At 39.0% G+C, this 25,997-nt stretch overlaps 1 protein-coding gene across 2 annotated transcripts in view; it reads right to left on the reverse strand.

Moving 5' to 3' along the window:
* Nucleotides 1–25,997, reverse strand: part of LOC120797395 (serine/threonine-protein phosphatase 2B catalytic subunit alpha isoform) — a 62,387-nt gene that overhangs the window by 15,101 nt on the left and 21,289 nt on the right. For both annotated transcript variants that reach the window (XM_040141028.1, XM_040141027.1), the window contains exons 2-8: nt 21,923–22,123; nt 11,940–12,064; nt 11,266–11,377; nt 10,689–10,834; nt 9,756–9,895; nt 6,139–6,216; nt 5,148–5,242 (exon numbers count right to left, since the gene is read on the reverse strand). In XM_040141028.1, the coding sequence (XP_039996962.1) occupies nt 5,148–5,242; nt 6,139–6,216; nt 9,756–9,895; nt 10,689–10,834; nt 11,266–11,377; nt 11,940–12,064; nt 21,923–22,123 (897 nt within the window). The remainder of the gene's footprint in view (nt 1–5,147; nt 5,243–6,138; nt 6,217–9,755; nt 9,896–10,688; nt 10,835–11,265; nt 11,378–11,939; nt 12,065–21,922; nt 22,124–25,997) is intronic.

Raw genomic sequence — 25,997 nt, forward strand, 5'->3', positions numbered from 1 at the left:
AGCAGGACCGTGCGTCCCTATTATCATAACACTCATTACTTAAAATGCACCATTATATTAGTTATTTCTCTGTGGTGACCAGCGGTGAGTTCTGTGAGACACTGCATGACAGCCACTAGATGTCTCTGCTGCTCTGATGGTGGTTAACAGGGTAGCTGAGGCCAAGGCCTGCTGCCACGGTAACACAGATACTTGCGAGGTGACGCCCACTCATTAATTATTCATAAGGGAGTGCCTCGAGCCGGTTTCCCTGGTAACGAGGACTGTTAAATCTGCTTTGAGATCAGGGGGAGATTCCCACTGTCCTGCCCTGACACTTAATGCTGACTGCATATCTGTCTCTGAGGCCTCTTGTATGAAGTTTCACCGGGTTAGTATTCCCCGCCAGATGTGTAGACATTCCCAGTCTATTAAAATCAGTGCTTTACTTTCATTTGATGTCAGGCATGTGAATGGTAGGGACTGAATGGTTTCTAATTCATTTTAAGTTAATGATACCATTTACAGAAGCACAGAAAACTGCAGCACCCATTATTCTGGTCTACTGTGTTCACACAATAATATACTGTAGTCCAGCGTCAACTCTTGGTTCTGAATTCGAACAAGTTTCTTATTTACAAGTCCTGGGGACTTGCTGTGAAACTTACTGGTTCCTGAAAGCAAAATGTCGACCTATTGCGCTTCCTTCCACACTGACACAATGACAATATGGTGACCTGGAGCTACTACACATGAGTGTGGATAAGTTTCTCAAGACAAAATGATATGGAAAAAAGCCGTCACTTTGTCAACATGATTTTGTGCGACAGTAGACGTCTTCCTAAATTGACAAAGAATTTACTGCAGAATGGTATAAGAATGCAGTACTTTTGATTTCTCCACTCCACATTGTCATTCTGTCCAACATCAGCTAATGCAAGTGTGAGTTTCTTAAGTAATACACTGCATGATAGGCAAAATTTATACCTTTCTAGATTTACCTAAAATAATCATTAAATATCTTGTTGTTTGTTTATGGTCCACTTACTAGCATTGTCTGGAGATTAAAAAACAAATTCCAAAGTCTTAATCAGTTTATGTAAGTGCTTCCTCAACTCAAGGTCAAATTGTTAGCTTTTTCTTGAGCTTTCCATGACATCTCATGGTCTTCCTCAGTGGATAAGGGGTCAAGCTTCTGATTTCAAAATATTTTGGTTTGAAGAAATGGTCCTCCTCAGTGGGTGATGGAAGTTTTTGATGTCAAATTATTTTGGGATGAAATTTTTTTTACTTTTTTGCTTTCCTATTAGCTTTTTCTAGTGCTTTCAACTGCATTCTAATGGTTTTCCTCGTTGTCATGGACATACTGTAGCTTAATATAAAGTATTTTTGGAAGTTTTCTTATTCAAAAATATGACAAAATGAAACCATGATACTAATCACTTAGAATCAGAATTGATAAAATTTTAATGTCCAACTGTAGACATGGATACTTTAACTAATGTTCCATAACTGATAATATAGTCTAATGAGTATATAATGGCCCATAACTGATAATATACTCTGAGGCTCTTCTTGTTACATACCATTTCACCATCCCTGTTAATATTTCTTGTTTGATGCAGCACAAGAAGTTCTGTAACTTGCACATGCTTACAGGAAACTTAGGGGAAGCCCAGTAATGACCAGAGTGATAGCATACTCTTCTCAGTGGCACTCGTGACGAGGGGGAAAAATGAATTCCCTGCTGCGCTGGCGTCATCACTGCCCTAGCTTCCCTCCTGCTATTTATTCCAGTGGCGGGGCCAGAAACCAGTCATGCCACTCCATTTCCCTTCTCTTCAAATCACCCACCTCTACTACCTACCAATAAGCGCATGACCGCTGGCAGGAAATGGTAAAAAAGTGCTCTCTGTCCAGTTTGACCTGTGAGTGAACCTGATTGATGTCCTGGCCCTCTCTCTTGGTAGCAGCCCATTCCTCTTAAAAAAAAAAAAAAAATTATTTAAGTTTCCACTTAATCCATTCCTTTTTTTTACCTCATCATGAAACAATAATTTGGTTATATAAGGTTTAGCAGGTGTGCAAACGATCTAAACCAACCAATCCTTCACTGTCTTAGATTAGCGTTGGCAACATCATTGTCATTCAGCTTTTATTCCAACCAAGCCACATAACCGTTAGGATTCAGTTGCTGGCTTTCAGGACCAGTCAATAATGATGCAGCAGAAAACATTCCATTAATACAAAACCGCAAGCAATCTGCAAAGTGTACAACTGCCAAATACACCCGCCCTCTCCGTCTCCCTCTCTCCACTGCAGTCACTTCAGGACTCAAACAGTGAAAGTTCAACAGTGCAAACTGCTAAATCACCGCTGCTGTGTTTTAATTTACCACAGCTTCCCTGCCAGCTCACAAGTGTCTGTGCCACTTCTCTGGCTTCTTTGAAGAGTTGCAGAGGTCAGAGCTGTGACGGACAACTGGTCAACGCCTGACCCTTAGTGCAAAACCAACAGTTTGACTTGAAAGAAAAAGGAAGGATGAATGGCATTTTAAAGCTGGACTTTATCTTTATAGAATTACATCATGAGCATCATTCATGTGTTAATTATCCTGACTCAGCTAAAAGTTCAATTTACTTCTAGTGGAGGTTTTCCTTGCCTGTTTGTGTTGCCTCATAGATATCCTCTGCCCCCTCCTCTCTGACAGGAGGTGCACTTATCAGTACTTTTTCCGCCCACGTGGAGAGGTCTCAGTGGTTAATCTGGCCAACTCCCAGCACTAGATTGATGGGACCTGCTGATGCCTCCTCCCTCCCCTTTGAGATTTATGTGCCCACTCGATTGGCCATCAATCACAGGACATGCTCAGTGGGCTGAGCTCCAGCAAGAAGCTAAGAACAGAGCAATTCATTACAGAAGCTTTGCCTTTACCAGTGAACCCCACCCACATGACTGATTAGAAGAGCATCAATGGGATTGATAGGACTGTATTGGTTAGCCCTGCCTGTTCCATGGAATTGTGTAACTGTGGGATGGTTGGAATGGGGGTCGGGATTGGGGGGTTAAATACATAACTACAATATGTTGAAGTTTTAAGAGCTTTAACATAAAATCTCTGGCAAGACCTTTAGCCTGAGGGATGTTTATTTGTTTGGAAATTGGTCTTTCCCTGCTATTATATTTGTATTTTAAGCCAATGATCTTGAATCTCGTCACCTTAAGACAGATTTAGCAAAAGAGAAAAGTGTGTCTTATTTTCAAACAGACAGTGAATGATGAGAGAAATAAAGAACATGTGGTCCTGCTGGATAAGATGTATCCGTGTGCCTAAATGAAGTCCCTTCTAAAAACAAACGCAGAGTAATCTTTTTCTTTCTGATAACCACAATTGCTCTCAAAGGATTTTAATAGTTTAGCTGCAGCAAAGACGAGGGTGCAAACCAAATCATTTTAGATGCTTTTACTGTTCCATAGTGAGCGCAAGAGGTCCAAATGATTTGCGATGCAAATGTTTGTCAAAACTAAAAACAACATACATTTGACATCACTTTGTTTGTTTGTAATGTGTTGTGTTGTGATGACTGTGAGCCCTAGGAAGATTAGTTGGCATGGAACAAATGGGGCCCTAATAATAAACAATGAACCAGACAGCAACACGGCTTTGCTGTTTCTTGACTATCTTTATTGTGCAGGGTAGACATGGAGGCAGCTCATGGGGAAAAAAGTAAACAAATACAACCTTATCTCAAATCAAAGAAAACACACCTCCAAATGGGCCAAAACAAAACAAAAAGGACAGCCCTTGCTCCCTTGTATTATGTGCTCACGCCAGCAACACTGCAGTATAAAGCTCGGTTATGGCATTTCCTCTCGAGAGGAATTGCAAAACAGCATGCACCAGCACCATCACTCTTTCCTTCCCATTTCCATTTCCTGTGGTTTGCCTAAAACCACCCCCATCCAAACATGCCCCCACAGCCAAAGCAGATACAGTCTGTTCTCCAAGGAAAAGTGCTGACTCACAGCCCAAAGGCGAGCCTATGTTGTTGTGTGGGTACCGTAGCGCAACATAGGGCGCCACCAGGTGCCAAGTGAACCAGCACCAGACCACTTCATTTCACACCAGCTCTGTCCCTGAATTGTCCCCTTGTTTTGATGTAGTTAAGTGCCAAACATGAAGCGATGCCTTATCAATGATTTTTATCAAATTTTGTAAGACTCCTGAAAACCTTTTAGATACCATATTCAATTAGATATAAACTATCTTCAGTACAGAACTATAGGTACAATGCAAATTGATCAATATCACTGCAAATGTGCCAGTGTTAGCCAAAAGGCTAATTTTCGACTGTTGCCGCTCATCCTCTGAACAAAAGACTTGATTTTGAGGGCTTTTAAAGCTCCATTCAGCAACATTTTGGATTTTGATAGTGACACAAAGGAGTTTCATAATGTAAAAAGGTTGTTAGTACTACCTATCTGACAACACTCCAGTTTGTAGCTTGCAATCACGTTCATATTACTTTTTGATTTGCTTGTTTTCTGTTTGAGTTCTCAAACTCTCATAATCCCACAAATATAAAACTATGTTTAACAATTCCCAACAAACTCCTGCAACCCAACTGTATGCTGCTTGACCAGTGCAATATGGCAAAGAGCTGAAGTAAACAAGTGACAAGAGAAGAGATTCAAACATTTAGCAACCCAAAGACCCAGACATTTTTCTCAGAACTGTACTATACCAGATATAAAACAGATAAAAAAGAGAACTCCATGGGTATTTTTTTTTTCAACAAATATTTTGACTTGTTACTGTCACAGGCTCCATTCTATTGTAGTGTCCCAGTACAACATGTCAGCCAGCACGCACAATACCTAGACCCTGAAGCTCTTCAATGGGATGAAGCCATTCATAATGTTATTAATTACATCTGAGCCCTTCCTGGTATGATATCAAAATGAAATGAAAAAAAGGCATTTTGGGATGTCCCAGTGCTGTAATTATATTTTTGCACAGATCTGAGACCAACTGTAATTCTCCAGCCTGGAACCAACTGTCGGTAAGTGTGATGTCGCCCTGAGGAAACTTGTGAATATGACACTGTGGTATTCATGTTACAAGCCACTGGAGATTGATACTGATACAGTATATTCTTACTACTTACCTTTGTTGTTGTAGACATCTAAATAGTTGGGTGCTGAGAAGATGGTGATAAGGGATGGGAAGCCAGTGGTCTGACTCTTTCTGTACATGCGATATCTGGTAAAATGTCCGAATGAGAAGTAAGAATTAGTAAACATTACAAAATTTAACTCATGGATTACTCATTGGTGTTCAACCTGTTTTCATTGTGACTGTGTGTTTGTCTTGTAAGCTGATGCATCAGCAAGAGGGGAACTTGGCATAGCCTCAGGAGAGCAAATCCCTGTGTTACAGGTGAAACGTGCCCTTAATTAAACATCATACTGAACAAACTTAGCATTCAAACCCAACTACACTTTGTTTCTTTGGTCTCCCAGTCTGTGCTGTGTTTGGTGGTTTGCATAGTTGGAATGGAGTAAGCTCTAGGTAAACAATGCACTAACTCAGGTGATTTATTTGCTACCCCACATCTTGCAGCAACTATCTACATTTACATTTACTAGTTACATAGCTTTAAAAAGAGGTACCAGCTACAAAGAAAACATAAAGTTTAACTCAATAACCTTATTACATTTGTGGTCTGAAGTGGCTTGGGGCTGCAACCTCATCTGAGACATAGCGAGGTGTCCCATGTGACCACGCTGTAGGAGTGCAATGGTAAACAACTGTGTGCTGTGCCTCCCACCGCCTTAACCTTGCTTAGAGGAAGATCAGCTTGACACATCCACCCACCTGCCTGTTTTAAAAAACTAACTTTTAAAAGAGGCTTTCCAGCACCTTTGTTAGAAATCTAAGGTGCACTGTTACTATACCTTCTGTTGCGCCCAAATTTCATTTTCATTTCTTGGATAAACACGACTTCTCTCAAAGTTCAGACTGCACTGAATCTGCTCTCCAGACAGCCTCAAGCAAACCCCAAGAGCAACCGGGAAGCTTTTCATTTAATACCCTGGTCTGAGTCACTCTGCTGTGTGACAGTGTGATGGAAGAAGATGAAGTGCCACAACACTCACCCAGCATCCTGTGCTTCATGGGCCCGGATGATAGATAATAAGTTATTGTGTTGTAGAAAGTCACAGACTGCAGGGTAGCTGTAAAGAGACAAACATTTGGTTTACGCGTACATCAAGAAAAATCCCAGAAAGATCAAGTAAAGCCATCAACAGACATAACTAAATGAGTATTACTGAGTGTGGTCAGAGAAACAGTGAATATAGAACACTGAGTTAAAGCTAAATTTGTTTTAAAACCAACTGTGGCTCATGAAGGGGTTTATTGCCTGAGACAGTTGGATGTAAATGAAGGTTTTCATATCGATTTTAACTTCCACCTGAAATTTAAAGCAAGCTCCTTAATTTCTAAAGAGCATACATTTTTGTGAGCAAAGGTATGATGACTCAATCTAAATAATAACCCATTATAAGCTTTTTTTTTTTAAAAGCTTTTAAACAAGCTTTCATATTGTAAGAGGAGTAGGTGTAATCCTTCTCAAATGGAGCATTTTATTTTAGAATGAACCACAAAAAATGTCAAGTATGACAGATGATTCATAGCAGACTGTTTCTTTAAGAAAAAAAAGAGTGATTCCTTGGGAGCGTATGCTCATGCTGATCTATTCGGTCTTTGAGCAGAGAAACTAAAAAAACTTAGAGCCAACAACCAAACTACGGAATGGCTTCAGTTTTTTCCATTCTACAGACTTTCATCTTCCAGCACCAGCCTCCACTCAAAATTTCTTTTGTTCAATTAAAAAGGTATAAAATAATTCACAAACGGCATTTCTTAACTAAAATGTCTTAATCTAAAAAAAAAAAAAGCTATGAAAACAGCATTATCATGTTACATTTGAGACTTGCTTCTAATAAAACATGATTGAAACTCCAATAGTTGTCAGGATCTATGAATCGTGGGATGCTGTATAATGAACAAATGGAGTGACAGCTCACAATGAATGAGTGACACCTTTGCATTACATCTGAAACACTTAGTGAATGTGGCAGGACTTCAACAATAACAGAGGCTAAATTCAGGTGTTTTTTGCTGGTTCATCTCAGATGTTCTGCCTGATTAACATACCAGTCACTTTACAGCTTTTGCAGCAATGGGGATAAAATTCTGCGACATCTCACAGCTCTCTTGAGACAGAGAGTAGATAAATCAATCGAGGGCAACTCCATTATAATTATGTTTTTTTTCCCTCCATGTTAAAAACAAAACAGCACAATTAAAATGCATAAACAACCCGAAAATAGCAAAAACCTTTGTGGTTCAATCAAGAAATGTGATTAATATTTTGTACTAAGTTCTGTAATCCTAGCTTAACGCCCCTACAAAAATCAGAGAACAATAATGAAAAACGCCCACATGCTCCATTCAAAACTAAACTATACATTTTGGCTTCCAACCTTTCAACAAAAGTACCAAGAGGTTGTTTTTTTTCAGCAGTTGTTGCACAACAAAACCAGTTGCAGAGTTTTGGTCAAGTTTGATACAGAGTAGACTATTATGGACGCTTTATTGAATCTCCGATTCTAATGTCCTTTGGGGCAGGCTTGTAATAAAGAGTTATATAAATAAATAAACTTTAATTTGACTGGCTTGTTTTTGTATGCATGTTTATCAGATACGGCGTTTGGTGCAGAGGTAAATCATTTTAAATTGAAATTGTGGTGCTTGTAGACATGAGAACACATGCAGTCCTGACAATCACAACAAACATCTGCTGGGAGGGATGTGACAAGTAGGGAGCGGTTGCCAAGAGGGAATTAAAAATGCAATGAGGTTTTTTGTTTTGTTTTTTTTTTACTTTGGAGGGTAGAAGAAATTAAGAATGATGTTTTATTTCTCACTTGATTTCCTGTAGCAGATGTAGATACGTGCCATATAGAGCCGTTCGGTACACAAGATACATTTTGGCCTAGTTTGTCTTTTCGCAGTTTGCATTTTGAGTTTAGAGCATCTCCCATCTTTCCAACAACAGGACACAGATGTTATTGAGCGGCTTGGACAACATCAAGAGTTGTGCAGGAAATGACTTCATAACGTGGAAACAAAATGGCACTTGGCATGTTCACTATGTTGAAACTGAAGCTTTAAAGTTGATTTAATAGCAGTAGCTTGAATTAACACCAGTGGTAAAAACAAAAAAACAAATCACTTTAGGTCGATTTATCTATGCTGCTTAGTGGAGGCCAAAATGAAAGCAACCATATTAGAAACGTGCAATTACATGCCTGAGTTGTGTTTGTAAGAGTGTTACGAGCATGCCTACGGCACAAGGGGAATATATTGGTTGCTGCAGACAGAAGCAACAAAAGAGTTGATGGTTTTTGGGGAGGGGTGTTGAGGAACGGCGCTCTCTCAGTCTGGCTTTAACTATCTCATAAATCCTGAATACCAGTGTGATGCCAATTAGCGACCATCTGACTAATGAAAACAAGACTCCAGAGGAATTCTGACCAACTGGCAGAAGGTTAACCAGGATGCTGGTACAACACAAACATGTGACAGTCAAATCAGTTGGTTGAGGTAAAAAGGCCACATACCTAACATTTCTGTTCGGCCTCTTGTCAGTAGTGACAACATTAGTGGGAAAACATTATTTTAACACAGAACCAGTAGTGGATCCTAAGTGTAATGTTGTGGATTTGCAGTGTAATAGCTCACATAAACTGACAATCAGGCAAAATATGCCCTCACAAATCCACAACAACAGCAGTGCTGGGAGTTCATTTCTAAGCATGGACATTAAAATACCATTAAGTCAGTAGTTATGAAACACTTGCTATTAAAAAACAAAACAAAACAAAACAAAACAAAAAACTAAAAGAGAAAATGCATATCATGAGCCTCAGGACATTTCTGACTACTTCAGCTGGCTTGCCCCAGGCATGCCGGAGCTGAGTAAGCATCGCTCAGGCCATAATGAGCGGAGGAACTGCAAACGCATTCAGAGGCTGGACTGTGCCTTGTGGTAATGCGACAGTCCATTACATTTTGTGACAGTGTGAGCTGCCTGCTCCGAGCATTTCCTCTGTTTGTTCAGTTACTCAGCTCCATTGAAGGTAATGCGGGTTACATAAATACTGGCAATGGACTAAGGAGTCATCTTTGGGACTACTCGAATGCACGCCATGTTCTCACAACTGTTGCTCTCCTCCTCACAGTTGAGGAGTTGCAGGGGTAAGAAAAAGTAGAGATGAGAAATGGAAATTTACCAGGAGGGTTTCTTGATTTATCATCTCTTTGACAAGATGATGGTTATTTTTTCCTTTTTTTGTTTTCCGACAATTGTTGATAATTACCTGTCTTTATGTTCAAATAATCTTGGAAAATTTCAACAGATTGTGCAGCCAAAACTAATTAGTGGATGATTTATTTTTCCTAAAAGTAGTCATGGGACCAAATGAGAATACAGGCTTTTTGAAATACAGCTACTAAGATCATGCTCTTAATTCCATGGTCCAATACAAAACAGTGTTGGTTTAATATGAAAACTGTCATATAGGCAGCGGTGAATAGCAGTAGTTATCTATTCAGTTGTTACCTGGAATCCTTTATGCAATTTTCCCAAAGTAAAAAGTAAAAAAACGTTACAGAAATTATAACATGTAAGAGAAAACATACTCACCTGTAGAAGTAGGAACAGCCTCGCACTGTGTTGTGTGTGAAATGCTCTTGGCTCTTCTCATTCCCAAAGTCCTCCAGGGGGTCGGACCACAGCAGATCGCACATTGGTCCGTATGCCGGAGGCTCTTTGAATCTGTCTAGCTGCGGAGGAAAATATGAGCATTCTTGTCAGCCTGTTTGACTGGAAAAATTGCACACGAAGTGTGCATACTCCTGCAGAGAAAAAATGTTGCTTCTTCTGTGAGAGTCATGTTGGCTGCTGCTGCCATGATTATTATTCAATCATGACTCCAACTAACACATTCGCTGAACAGATTTTAAGTTCTACTGAATGGAAAAAAGGGGTGGAATATAGGATATACAGTGTGGATGACGTGAAGCACTCATCTTTCAGTATCTGTAGGGCTTCTTTTTTTTTTTTGGAAAGATGTGAAAACTTGATGGCAGCCATTCCTTTGGAGCAATGAACATAAATGACTTTGCTTTCAGCCAAGGATAGCTCTTTCTCAAACAAAAGCTTGTGGATTACTGGATGGGTAGCATGACGGACACTTCAATAGACCAAATTCTATTATGCATGCCCTCTGATTGCAGCCACAAAATCCATTTGGAATTATTGAATTACTTTGAAAGCAGGATCCAGGATTTTTTTTTTTTAAAAGTGGGAGGACCAGACCAGTACTTACAATCCTCCATGTCCAAGTCCTGAGTAGTATTTGAGACAGATCTGGGAGAATCACTTCATAATTGCACATGATAAAATGAATATAGTTTTTTTTCCTAATTAAGTTTGAATGCAGAAATTACATGAAGCTCCAATTTCCAACAAATGATCTGTATTTTTTAAGCAATTAAAATTAAGCAATTAAACAACACACACACACAGACTGTAGCTTTATGAAATTATTGATAAATGGTCGCAAATCAGACATACTTTCCTGATGTCATCAAGATTTGTGATTTCTGGAGACAGTCCTCCGTGTACACACAGGAACTGCTGGTTCATAAGTGCAGCCAGGGGAAGGCAGTCGAAGGCGTCCATACATGCGTCATACACCCTCTCTGAATACTTAATTCTACCTGTCATGGGGGGAAACAGGGCAGGGAAAAGAGAGCATGCCAAGTCAAACAATGCAGCTCTCATACATTTGGCCAGTGTACTAGTCTGGGGCGGGAAGGCTTTTCAAAGTGCCAAAAAACTTCACAAACACATTTTTAAAAACAGCACAATTTCACAGCACTTTTGTGTTTTTTCCTACTCTGTCTGAGTCCAACAGAAATAGTTCTGACATGTGTAAATATCAAGAAGGACAAAAATCTGACTGAATATTGTACCAGGCTAGAGGGCACTTTTAAGTGAGCCTTTGAGGTCAGTGGCTTAGTTGGACATATAATAAACAGCTTTTGGAAAGCATAACTAAATTCTCCTTCCACTCTGTACAGATCATCACAGACTTAGACTCAATTTAAATCAAAGGTAAGAAAAAAACAAGTGCAAAAGCATTACTTACATTCCTGCTTAAATGTGAAATACTCTGTTAAATGTCTACATTCATGATTCCCACGCAGCAAAAACAGTGTTTTGGGGTACAGGATCTTTAAGGCCCACAAGTAGAGCACACACTGAAATAAAAAAGAACAAAAAGCAGTGGGGAACAGTTAGCTTGTCATCTTTTGATAACATTGGAAAAATAAAACAGCAAGTCAGACCTTGTGAATTTCAAAGTGTGGCATAATACAAGCAATTCTGTTTTTAATGAAACATTCATGCAGTACATTTTCTCACGTTAGCTCGCTGGAAGATATGACAAACCTTCAGAGGAACCATCGGAGGACAGTTACAGCACACTCCATTAAAATGTATTTTTAATAAAAGTATAATATTTCAAGACTGAGATGGCAGGAAACATATACAGTAAATTCTTAAATGCTGACACAGATTAATTACATGTATTTTGCTACATATTAAAATATCTCTTTCTACATAACCCTAAGCTACACCGTGAGATTTGCTATCCAGGCTACATTTGAAGTTATTACAAAGCCTATTACCACTCCAATATCTGCAGCCTGATTTGATCTACACTCAAAGAAAGCTATTAATAAAAACAGCTTCAGCTGGGCACATGGTGTGTGTCAGACTTGATTAGGCCCTCATGAGGACAAAACAAATACACAAACTCACTTCAATACTGAAATACCCTCTGTCAACGTAGTCCCCCAGGAAAAGGTAGCGTGTGGATGCTGGTGATCCTCCTACTTCAAAAAGCTTCATCAGGTCAAAGAACTGCCCATGGATGTCTCCACACACTGGAATGAGGTAGAAAGAGGAACAAAAGCACAACAGCTATTTTTACAGCTGAGAAACAACAGATGAAAGCCTCTATATAGGACGATGGAGCATGTCATGGTATTTTGTACCCTGGGAAAAACCTACTTCAGTGGCCATTCGTAATAATTTATCTGGCAGTTTACTATATAAACCTTAAGTGGTTATTATTAGTTTATTTTATTAAATAATGTAAAATTTACTTGTAACTGAAAAAGGCATTGTGATGGACCACTGTTGCTTGTCAGCTCTACAGCCCATACCTACTCCAGGAAATTATGTAAAGGATAGACCAGAAAAGAACATAAAAACAATACTGGTTTTTGCTATATAGGACAAATAACAGATGCTTTTCCCAACTCAAGCCAACAAAGATGGGAATATAATGGCAAATCAGAGTCTGTACCAGACATTTGGCCTTGCATTTCTATGGCAGGAACTACATGTCAGAAGTTAAAATAAATAAAATTAAATTCAGTTTGATGTCCTGTCATAAATGAAATTCCAAACAAGATCCGTCAAACTTGTTGTTAGAGTGCTATTGCCATCTTTCACAAGCACGACCTTGAATTCTTCAGCACACATTATTTTCTATATAAAGTCATTATCCCCTATGGAAGTTAATCACAAAAACTGGCTTCAGTGTCAATATCCATGCCTTGCTTTACCACCAAATCCTCTTCTAGCCTGTTTATTACCTTGACGTGTTTCAACTGGATAGTAAGGCTTAATTTGAACACCAATAAACAACCAAAAACTTTTTTGGCTCAAGCCACTGAAAAGCTTTCATTGGTATCTATTTCTAAACAATGTCCTGTTAAAAGTGATTACAAATCTGGCTTGTCATGGCAATCCCAAACAGATAATTGTGAAGAACATGTTTACCTCATCCTAATATTACTGACAGTCTGTTACTCCACTTGATTTCTCAGGAATCCCAGTACATTCGGCACAGTTACATTCACTATATCGCTTGACTTATTCAATCTAGTGTCATATCAATTCTGTACAGCACAGCAGGCAGCTCTTATATAGTGTCAGGGGAGTGTTCTGGGATAAACGCATCCACGTCAGAGATCAGCAACCGCAAATAACTCCACCTGGATTGGTTTCCTATCAACCTTTGTGACCCTATACATTATTACTCCATAGGCAGATCAGAGTAGCAGAGGCTACTGGAGACTTTCTGCTTAGCAGCCATAAAGTGCATATGAGGTCACCTGATTTAAAAGCCTTTAGGTCAGATTGTAGCTACTCTAAAGGTTGGTTCAATGGGTTGGTTACACCTGAACTTGTTATTTATTTCTGATAAATCAACTCATTAATGATTGCCAACTGCCGTGTCCACTTTTGGACAGAGGGTCCGTTCGGAGTGCATCATGAGCATTTTACTCAACTTTGTATTTCTCAGGATTTTAAGCACAAGCCAATAAAAAATTAGATTATAAAATCATTGCAATGAGGGCATTTCTTTTCTGATTCTGAAATTGCAATTTTCTTCCATAGTCATTACTTTATGTGGTAGTAGAACAGTAGACTATCTGTGGGGGGGGGGTCAATGGTCAGGTTTTCTCCTGAAAATCAACACATAAATTGTGGATTTAATTGGTGGATTCTGAACACATCTACACAAGATGGCCCCTCAAGCTGCAGCTGAAAAAAAATAAATAAATAAAAAAAAAAAATCAATCCAGTTATTATGCCCTAATAACTGCGTCTAATAACTGTTTAAGGTCAAAATGTAGCCGTGAAAGTTCCCGGGATCTCAATTATCGGCATTCAACCTTACTGTAGCGGCCTTTTCCTGAGGAGAACCCAGTTCACTCCACAACAGGTGAATGCAACTGACACTGAATATATTCAACTTTGTACTAGCATGTGTTGAAAACCGGCTTGGAAATAACTTTTCTTTGTTTTATTCATTTTCAGCACTGCAGCTTGTGTACTTTCCTGTTCTTTTTTTTGTCAAGCCAATTTACATGTTATGCTTTAAAGTTGTAACTGCTATTGTAACGCTTTGTACTTTTACTTGAGTTATTTTAGTTTTTAGCTTGCGGATTAAACTTGAAGAATCACAAAGTGGTTAGCTCTGTTTTCTCACAGCAAGAAAGTCCTGGGCTTGAATCCACTGACATTCTGAATAGATGGATGGAAATAAACTGAGTGGAACGTACCTAATCTGTACGGCAAAATTCGGACCCAGACACGAGACCAGCTGACAACCTCTGATCTAAATAATATTTTTTTTTAAAAATGAGGGTCATCACAATGTTAAAGGCTGTCAAATGATGCCTAATGGTATAAGGTTTACCCATTTCCTCTGATGCACTGATCCACTGTCACTGAGGGCTTTGGTTTCAACAAATACCAAGACATTAAACGTACAAAATTACATCTATACAGCCAGTGTGACCAAAACAGCAGTCAAACACTAACAAACGTATAATTCTTTCCTGAGAAATCAGCCTTTCAACTTCAGTGAACAAGTTTGAAAAGTCACCTTCTTCACCAAAGAGCTGTAACAAACAAACAACACAAGGATAACAATCAGCAATATTTACTGTGAACACTTCTTCAGTGACAGCAACGAAAAGCATGACATCTATATCTGTTGTCAAAGCAATTCATCTATTCTTCAAGCATTCAGATAATTAACTGATTAACAAAAGGACAGACATTCTTTCCGCAAGGGTGTTTGTCGTTTTATGTACTCTATCTGGCAGCAAGGATTACAATAAGAGCTGTTGAAAAAGTCTTTCAGAGAGATACCCAATTAGTGGGATCTGGAGGACAGCATTGGAGAGCAATTATCTCAAGTTACGAGTCTCGTGAGACAGCTCTGAGAATCAGCGCTCCTTGACTGTATCGTAAACCTCCGCTTTACCATTTGTCTTTTATTAAACCTAAACTGTTTAACGGTTTAAATTCACAGTAGGGACCAACTTCAAAAAGGAGCCTTGTTATTTGTGTCTGATTTCTAAAGATGTCCTTACTCCCTCTTGCAATCAAGCCATATCTACTACAAGCATTAAGAGCTGGTCTATTTTATCTTGGTTTTCCTTATTTCTGATAAAAAATAAATTAAAAAGGACAGTCTTTGCAGATATTTTTGTAACATCCTTTTTTGCATGCTGGCCACCATTACGTTATGGGTTAATGTACTAATTAAAGTAAAGATAAAATAAAATGTGAATAAAATTTTTTTTTATGACTTACAACAGGACAACACAACTGGGTAAACCTAGCGATTAATTTTGCTTTACCGAGTAGGGTCCGTGATGCTAAGGCTGGCTATTGCTATGGAAACATCTCAACTGCATCAAATTCTTTCAACAATGGAAGCTTATATCCCTTGAGGGAAAAAAACAAAAACAAATCTAAGCTGCTGCTGAACTGATTAAGGACCTCTAAGTACATCACCAGTGGTAACAATGAAATGCATCTATTGTATAGAAACAAACAGAAGGATGCTATAGGCAACCATCTCCTCATTCACATTGAACTGTGCCCTGGAGTACAATTATGTCCGAAAGGGATGACTACCAATAGAGCAATTACTGTGAAAACCTAGTGTTTACATTTTGCCACTGAAATGTAGGGGCTACATTCAAACCACAACAACGATTTTTTTAAAAACTCACAGCCCTCACAGGGAAATTAACAATATTTTCATGTTTTCAGAAGTCAGCGCAGCAGAAGGGAGTCCACTGAGGGAGTAAGAGCCTGCAATTTCACCTGAAGCACACGTCAAACACAGCGTTCGTGGGAGGACTACACCCCCAGCTGACCTTTTGGAAAGCTATCACTTGCTGGTGAAAACACTGGGGTGACACGGCAATGGCAAGGGTTCAATCATTGGCCGAAAAGACCCAATGTGATGATCATTGTGAATTGTAGTCACCTCATCCGTGCAAGCGGGGACGACGCGGGTCGATGCAAATCAAACAGAAATGCTACAACAGCCCTCTCCTCCAGCTCAGAGCTCTGCTTTATCACAGCAAACACACAATCTGCTCCAGTACACCTACAGACGTGCTTTGCCTCCCTCCCTCTTGTCACACCACACACAAAAACGAGGTGAGAACCAAAGCCCGTATAAGAAGAGCAGGTGGGAGTACACTATCTGGAGTGAGAAACAATTCGTTCTGGCCATCTCCTGCTTGTGTGCTAAAGTGATCTCCCTGAGTAGCAACATATCAGCGGGCAGCAGCTATTGAGTGGGTGGTGGGCATTACACAACCTGGCTTCAGAACCTACACAGGCCACTCCAAAGGCTGGGCTCATTGAGCGAGAGAAATTCACGCTGAGGCAGACTGTGCCGGATCATGTTTTGATTGAGACTAGATGATAACAATTCCCCAGGTTTTATGATGGCACTCTCTGAGAGCTAACATCCTGCAGAGCAGGCAGAGGTGGAGCTTGCAGTCTGTTTTCAACATCAATCTTTATGTAATTTTTTAGAAGCTTCTAATTTTTTAGAACAGTACAGCAGCAACAGAAAAGGTTAGAATGTCTGATTTATAGCTGGACGTCAAATTACTGTGTTCGTGTAAACCACTGGTTCCAACCCCTTAATAAATGGGACGTTTCGAGGTTGATACCAACTGATGTTTGAGAATTTAAAAAATATGCTAATGATAAATTGGCGCATGGTATTTTTTTTTTTGTTTACACACTAAAATGAAAAAATATTACAGAACTTGCCTTCATCATGGCAGTTCAACCCGAAAACATTTGGTTAGGTGGATAACGCATGGTGTATAGGAGAGCTGCGCAATGTCTTTGAACTTTGGTGTACTAGTTCACGGTTTTCAAAGTTAGAGAGTTACATAATTGCATTAACATAAATGCACTATTTGCAGCAGTGAGATAAAGTTGTAGGTGCTTTCCTATGTAATAATGACACTTTCTAAATCACCTCAAAAGCATTTTCTTGAATGTAATTTATTTACTTACCGGCCAACACATACACATATCTATTACATACACACATATAATGATATATCTGCAACAAGCTAGTATCAACCCAGCCAATTTATCAGTCTAACTTTAATATCCATGAGTGTATTTCTCACTGTAGGACGGTGGCATAAGAACCTGGAAAGGTTTAATGGCCTTGCAATGCTCCACAGAGCAAACACACTTCACATCAAATTTTATAAAACTGCCATAACCATCAAGGTCTGCGTAAGATCTTTTTAAAATGTGGAACAGAAATTCCACAACCAAGGTCTTAACATTTCCTCACTAAGTATACATCACAATTTCATTAAAAATATCTAATATTGTGAAATACAGATAGCTAAGGAAAAAACACTTAATCCTATAAACATTTCAGATTCTACTGTGCAGTTACCTCAACATCTCATGAAAAACATAATGTTTGGTTAAAATGAAACATGTTTTTAGTGTGTTTTAGTATGTTACAAACCAAGCTTCAAAAGGGTCGAGCACCCCCACACAAACCAGTGCTTGAATGGTGTAAAAACCCATTGTTGCCTGGTGATGTAGCTGTCGGAGCTCTACTGATGGGTGACTTGCGAAGGCCAGCAGCTTGAGCAGCTTGTACTCAGTAGCCTAAGCCAGCTCTGTTCGTCATACACACCCCTCCCTCCATGAAAACCCCACCTGCCATCTGGCCCAACCAGGCAGTGAATATGTGAGTGTGAGCAGCTGAAAGAGAGAGAGGGAGAGAGAGAAAGAGAGAGAGAGAGAGAGAGATAGCTGACATGTCATGGTGCTTTGCATCTATGATAAATATTTACATACTAATTTGCTGACCATGTGTCATGCTGGAATTGGAGGTGTGCTAATGGAGGCGAGAGAGAGAGAGAGAGAGAAAGAGAGAGAGAGAGAGAGAGAGAGAGAAACAGTACCTGAGCATGACACAGAAAGATAAACCATGGCAGACACAGGGAAGAGGAGTACTGAGAGAAACAAACAAATTTTTATAAAGAAAAGTGTATGAGTTTGGGAGTGTGCTTGAGAGGGAGACACAGCAGGATCACAAGCACGCGCAAAAGAGAAATCCTTGTTAAAAAGGGAGTGGGAGAGGGGTTGAGACAGGGGTGTTGCGTGGGAGGGAAAGAAGTGCTTCATTGCTGTGCTCGTGTACACTAGTACACTAGTGTACACACACACACACACACACACACACACACACACACACACACACACACACACACACACACACACACAGAGAGAGCTCCTCAGGATCCTCCACTTGCACACAGAACAGAAGCTGTCCACTGTTTCTATGTAACACAACACAGGAAGGTGGTTTAGTGGCCGATCTGTCTGAGAATTGAAATAAAAATCTGACTAATATGGAAGATCAACGTAAGAGCATGTTTACACACAAAAAACAAGAGTCTGATCAGATGTCCTTAGTCAGTAATCTGATCTCTGCCACGCACAACACCGCATTTTTGAATCAGCATTATCATATTTTAATCTTTTTAAGGTAATACTGTTTCACAGTCAAGTAGATAAGTATTTGGACGGTGACACAATTTTTGTGATTTTGCCTCTATACACCAACACAATGGATTTGTAACAACCCATCAAGGTGTGATTGAAGTGTAGACTTTCAGCTTTAATTCAAGGGGTTTAACAACGATATCACATTTACCATTTAGGAATTAAAGGCATTTTTATACATAGTCCCTCATTTTCAAAGGCTCAAATTGGATTGGAAAAACCGACATAATTATAAATATAAGGAATATTTTTGATACTTGGATGAAAAGCCTTTGCAGTCAATGACTGCCTGAAGTCTGGAACCGATGGACATCACCAAATGCTGAGTTTGCTCCCTTGAGATGCTTTGCCAGGCTTTTAATGCAGCGACTCTCAGCTGCTGCTTCTCTGTGAATTCTTTCTGCCCTCAGTTTTGTCTTCAGCAAGTGAAAAGAATGCTCAGTTGGATTGAGGTCAGGTGACTGACTTGGCCATTGAAGAATATTCCATTGCTTTGCCTTGCGAAGCTCTTGGGCTGCTTTCGCAGTATGTTTCGAGTCATTATCCATCTGTGTGAAGTGTCAAGTGTGACGCACCATCCATCAGTTTAGCAGCATTTGGCTGAATCTGAGCAGATAATATAACCCTATACACTTCAGAATTCATCCTGCTACTTCTATCAGCAGTCACATCATCAATAAACACCAATGACCCTGTTCCATTGGCAGCCATACATCATCCACCATGTTTAACAGATGATGGTGTATGCTTTGGATCATGAGCCGTTCCTTCTCCATACGCTTCTCTTCCCATCATTCTGGTACAAGTTAATCTTGGTTTCATCTGTCCAAAAGAATCATGTTCCAGAACAGGTCAGGCTTTTTTTAGATGTTTTCTGGCAAAGTCTAATCTGGCCTTTCTGTTCTTGTTTGTTACCAGTGGTTTGCAACTTGTAGTAAACCCTCTGTATTAACAGTCATGAAAGCATCTCTTGATAGTATACTTGAAAATGATAGACCTAAATCCTCGAAAGTATTCTTGAGCTGACCAGATTTTGTGAAGGGTTTTTCTTCACCAAGTAAAGAATTCTGCGATCATCCACTTTAGTTGTCTTCCATGGTCTTCCTGGCCTTTTGGTGCTGCTGAGCTCACCAGTGCATTCCTTCTTTTTAAGAATGTACCAAATTGTTGATTTTGCTACTCCTAAAGTTTCTGCTATCTGTCTGATAGGTTTGTTTTGTTTTTTCAGCCTAATAATGGCCCCCTTCGCTTGCATCAGCACCTCTTTGGACTGGATAATGAGATATTCCCATGGGCAGCTACCAAATGCAAATTCAACAATTGGAATTAACTTCAGACCTTTCATCTGCTTAATTTGTCATGAAAATAACAAGGGAAGTGGCCACACCTGGCCATGAAACTGATTTTCAGCCAACTGTCCAATTACTTTTGATTATCTGAAAATGAGAGATTGGCTGTAATTCCTAAACGGTTGATACAATATTTTTGTTAAATCCCTTGAATTAAAGCTGAAAGTTTACACTTCAATCACATCTTAATGGCTTCGTTTCAAATCCAACGATAGTGTGTACAGAAGCAAAATTACCGAAATTGTGTCACTGTCCAAATATTTATGTACCTAACTAAATAATAAACACTGTCACTTTAAGAGATTTTTTTTTTTGCCTGAGCACAGGCACAGCAAGGGTCTTAAAAATCCCAGCTTTTCCTTCATGTGCATATGGGATTTGTATAAACACCCCATTGCTTCACAGTGGAAATTTATTTAGTGGTGTTTAGTTAAAACTGGAGTATCAATTAAAGTTTCAGTCTGAGTTATAATTTAATTTGATACACTAGTGCACAGCCACAAGTGCTGATTTTATCTTTCATCCTTCAATGTTGTGTAATCAGTGATACTTTGTCATGTACACATATAGTTAAAACGTTTAAGAAAGCTGGTTATGTGTATAAATGGGTAAATAATCAGAAATCTAGGTTTGTTTATTAGGATTAGGATTTCTCTTAATCCCTTGCTTATGTGCGCGCAAACCCAAAGACAGACGTAGCACATAAGGCCTTTGATTGCCCAACCTGTTTGCATCTTTTTGTTAGGCTTTACTCTCTTTAATGGCTAGACAAAATATTCCCTTATCATAATGGCCTTTGTAAACATTTTAGATCAACACTTTTGTTGATCTAAAAAAGGGCCATGTATTCATGAATTTAAGTAAGAGCGAAGCCTGCCAAATATGAGTATGGGCCTCCCTGGACTATATTTTGCAAATTATCTCGTATTTTGAAATGATGGGTTGCCATAGATCCTTTGAGTAGGTGTCTGCCTCTGATTACAACAACATCAAAGACACCTCATCAGAAAGTCTAATGGAGGAACAGGGCACTTGACCAGGAAGAAAGACAACAATAGGTGGATTGAATCTGTGCATATGCATCAGTGAGTGAGCCTCCTACTATAGTATGTTCCTTCACAGAGGATGAGCTGAACTTCAGTTGCAGGGCGCTTCTGAGATAAAACAACTGAAAAATCTGTATCCAGAAACAAATTACAGAAAATGTTTCAACTTAATAGCTCTGATAAAAGGCAGGAAATGTGTCCTATTACCATTTTTCAATGTAAGCAGGTTTTTTAAATTCATCTCTCAGTATTATTAATAATATTTTTTTGAGCTTTTCTGTGGCAGAATTATGTTTTAATGCAACTAAGAGAGTGTAACCAAGCTTGTTAGTTTTGCCAGGCTGGATGGTCTAACCTTGGTTGTTTCCTGAAATACAATACACTGCTATGGCCAGCTACACGGAACATGTGTGGCCTGAAGGCACAATGACTCACTTAATTAAGAAAATTAAGTTTTCATATTGCTGTACTCTAGCTCTCCCCTCTTAGGAGAGCACAGTTTCTATTCTAACACGTGTATTTGCAAGTTGACTAGATATCTTAATACATAAAGCAGAGAGAGAAAGGGCTGCACAAGTTATTTTCAGTTAACATGTGATTTGGACTCATTTTCGGTGAATTCCTCTGGTAGTCCTTACAATGACTGTTTGTAGAAACAAACAGTGACACACAAGGTAGGTGTCATTTGTTACACTAACTGATAAAAACAAGCACAAATTCTGTTTTGCCTGTGATTTCTTAACCGCATTCTGAAGTAATAACTATTTGCCTTTTGGGAAAAAAGATACAAAGGATTACAGACACAAACCAGCAATCAATACACACGTTTGAGTGCAAATAAAATAATCAATAATCATGATAAAAATATAGCAAAATAACGGAATTCACAGTATCATAAATCCAAAAAAGTGGTGACTTCAAGCTGTGTGTGACCAAACACCATGTGCCATACTTGACTCCTGACCTGTCACAGGGGCCTCGATGTCCAGCAGGTTCTTCTCTGAACGCAAGATTGCTGCACCCTCTCCTATGAGCCTCAGAGCCACTGCTTCCTCCACGCGGCCCTCCTTGGTTAGGTGAGCTTTCAGCACGTCCACTTTGGGCTTCCCCTCACTGTCAAACACCTCTTTAGCCGTCAGCCGGTGACTGGGGGGGAATGGGACAGCTGCAAGGGTTTTAAAAAAAAAAAAAAAAAAAGAAAAGAATCATTACGGCTAATATACTTTCATAACACATTTACAGTGCTTTAATATACTTTTCATTGACAAAAGGCTTATGAGGAAACACAGTTAATTCCACATCACTGAGCAAACGGCATTTAAGCTGTTTGATTACCAGGTACTTTGTACCTTCCAGGGGATCGACTCCCAGCAGGAGAGGGAGTTAGTGTTCACTCCCTTGCTTCCAGCCCTCCCTCTGAGACAATTTACCAGATTGCTGCTATGATCTGTGAGTCATTAAATTTTCAATATTTATAACAGACCCACACACTTTCTAGTTTGCTTGGCAATACTCATAGCAAAAGAGATTACACTTTGAAAATGAAGCGGAGAACTGAGACACATTTATCTGTTGTTTTATTAACATAAAAAAGCCTTTCATATGAGGACAAAGTCTAAATAACATGAGTATATTATCTTGCAGGGTTTAATGTGTAACTCTATATCTCTGTATTTAAACATGCTTTGTTTCATGTGTATGATTAGAAGAATAGAGACATAATCTTCAGTCTGACATGCATCTACTTATTTTTTCACAGTTATTTAGAAGAGTAAAATTATGTATATTTCCAAGAGTCTTGAAGGCATAATGGAAATTACAATAACCAAATCCACAACAAATCTCTGTTACTGTCAATTTCCATAAGTAGTGGCTCATAAACGATAGATTTTCACAGCAATTCAATGTTCTCAAGTAATTTGGATACAACTGACGTGTTCAAAAGCCTGAATCCTGTTTGTATAATTTAAAACAGTGAACTTTCCAATCTAATCACATCATAAACATTAGATGGTGCACATTTTCTATGCAAATAGCCCAGTGAGTCAGACTTTAAATGAAAAGCATATTCTTGTAACAAAAGAAAATAAACCCCACAATGTAACTCCTTAAATTGGACCTTGTGTCTCTGCCAATTAGCGGGTGACATCAAACAAGTAAAAAAGAGCTTTTAGTTTTTGAATGAAACCATTATTATAGGTACTTTTAGTGGTCTCCTCCTAAGCAAAAGCCCAGCATGTTAATATTTCCTTTTTACAACCTCCTCATGAGCATACTGTATAACTTACCACCAGAAAAAGGTACAAAAAAAGACATAATTAAGACCACCTCCTGTGGACTTTTCAATTCAGCAGCTTCAAAGAATTTAAAAAATAAGACATGCTCTTAATTAACATCCACCTGCAGACTTGCACATAACACACAAGTGTGACTAATGCACTAAACCAGCAGCAAATACTGTTGAGCTGGTGGCTGTGTGTGTGTGTGTGTGTGTGTGCATGCGCACATGCACGTATGCGTTAAAATCCATCCATCCCAAACGCGATATCGGTGGTAATTAGACCTGCACTTTATCTGCGTCACACTGTGCTTAGTGACAAGACAATATTTGGGATCTCAACTGCAGGAGTTCAAGCTTTCTAACAGATGTATGTTGAAACTGCTGATTTACCGGATTTGCAGAGTTGTACCCTGAATATGTTCAGCATTACTAGTCATTAATAATCTAAATCACCAGGGTGCAAAAGGCCAGCTATCTAACTGACAGTAACTTTCACATTTCTCTACATTTGATCCAAAATGCTATACTCGATCCACTTAGAATAAACTCTAATAGTGCCTAAAGCCACCAATTGACATGGAAACCTATTTGTGATATCTGAAAGTCAACATTATAATGCTGGCAAGCTATAAGGAAACTAGAATTCTTCTACCTAGTTGTTAATTATTTTCTCCTGAACTGCTGTTTTAATACTCTGCAACACCACAGATGTATTGTGCTGTCAGTATAATATACTCATATTATGGCTCCTCATCTAAAAAAACTTTAATGTCCATTTTCCTCTTTCCTGCAACCATAAACCTTTGTGAATCTACACGCTTAAGACCAAAATGATCAAAATGTGACCTCAACACAAACGTTGTTAAAGCCAAATTAATACTCAATGTGCTTAAAGAAATCTTCTGAAACAATATATAAATCTAGTGTCTCCACTTAGATATCTGGGACATTCAGAAATCCCCATCTGAGATAGAATTACCCATGGCCCCAGGTGGCCTCCCTGAGCACCTGCTGTGCAACTGTAGCCCGAGGCAAGGGCCTTGGGGCTTGAACGACTACACCATCATCCTCAGATGTTTAAGAGTAATACTAGGAATCGCTAAATATAAAGGGTATTGATTTAGTTGGCTGTCATAATAAACTCCATGTAAATGTGTATAGCTGTGAGATAAGGGCAGAGGGTAAGGTTCTTACATTATTTTCCTTAGCCGCCACTGCCAATTAAGCTCTACTGCAATGACAGGCAAACTCCCAAGACAGTTTACCACAGTTATGCACTTCAAGCTAAACTTCATGAGACTAAACCAAGTTATTTACTTTCTGTGCAAATCTATATTCTGTTTGTGTTGAATGCTAGCTTGCAGCAGACCCACCCCATAGACGATAAATGATAAACAACATGCCTAAGTGTAAAACCAGTGAGGTTCATGAGAAAGATGCATTGGAAAACCCCATATCTAAGGGATATGATGTTTTTCTGATTATACTTCCATAGTCAGTCAGACATTTACTGAAATATGACCACTGCCATACTAGATACATACACTTCCAAAGGTTTGGGACACAATTTGAACCGTTGAGTTAACTGTGATTTTGTAGACGATTTGTGTTCCCACAATACAGCACTTGGTACTATCAGAGTATCTGTGGATGCTGACTGAGCCATATCTGCTCCCACTGAAGTGACAAAACATAAAAAATTTTAAAATTCAAAACACTAAAGAATAACATTATTCTTTAATAGAAATAACCTGCATGGAAGCTGTGGCAACCTCTCAACACATCATCCTTCCAATTCCTACAGCCATGACAATGGAAACACTGTGAACTTTCCCCCTTGTGGAATTTCTAACAGCCCCCTTATTAACCAGAGTAACACCCACCTCTGCCAAAACATTACATGGCACATTGTAATGGTAGGTTCCACACTCTAAAGAAAAAGGCGTAACTCACATGACAAAAATGAAAAGTCTCGAGAAGAAAAAAAGCTCAACATGGACTAACAACTCAGTCAAAGAAGAAAAATCTTCAAAATTTTGTTGTGTTCAGTTATTTGAACAAGAAAATAAATGGTGGTCTCAAATATTGGATTAAATAGTGGGCCACATCTTTCTCAGTTAGTGCAGCAATTAGCCATTCAAATACGAGGTACTGACAGTCAGAGTTGAACAGAAAAAAATCGCGAAATCTCAACCCTTTTCCGCCCAAACAACAGTGCCAGAACATTCCCACTAAGCAACTGTTGATTGTTGCGAATAACCCTGTGCATCTATCCATCCTTTCATACAGAGCTCATATAGCTGTGAGGGCATAAACTGACCCGGGGCGTTTTGGCCTGAACTCAAGTATGACACAAAAATGGTCTCCATTAGTTGGTCGCTTTTGCCCACATTAATTTGACCATTTCTCTGTTCCCTTCTGTTATGTAACTGGGAAATTACAATTTAGACTTGAATCTAGCCCAAGAGAGAAATGATGAGAGAATGAGAGAGGAATAGAGAGGATGAAGAAAAAAACAAAAAGAAAAAAAAAAAAAAAAAACAAACCTGGAGTGTGATTGAATTTTTCCTGGTAATTCATCTCATATTAGCATTGTAATTTCATAGCTACAAATTAAAACTATCCATAGCCATTAGGTTTAAACACTAATAGACCACTAAACCAAGAGATGTCTGGAGGACATGCTAAATCAGCTTTAAAGTTTATTAAGTAAAAGCATTCTATCCTGTGTTGGTCAGTAGGGTTTAAAGGTTTAAAG

Source organism: Xiphias gladius, chromosome 12 (assembly GCF_016859285.1).
Source record: "Xiphias gladius isolate SHS-SW01 ecotype Sanya breed wild chromosome 12, ASM1685928v1, whole genome shotgun sequence".
NCBI classification, from domain to species: Eukaryota; Metazoa; Chordata; class Actinopteri; order Istiophoriformes; family Xiphiidae; genus Xiphias; species Xiphias gladius.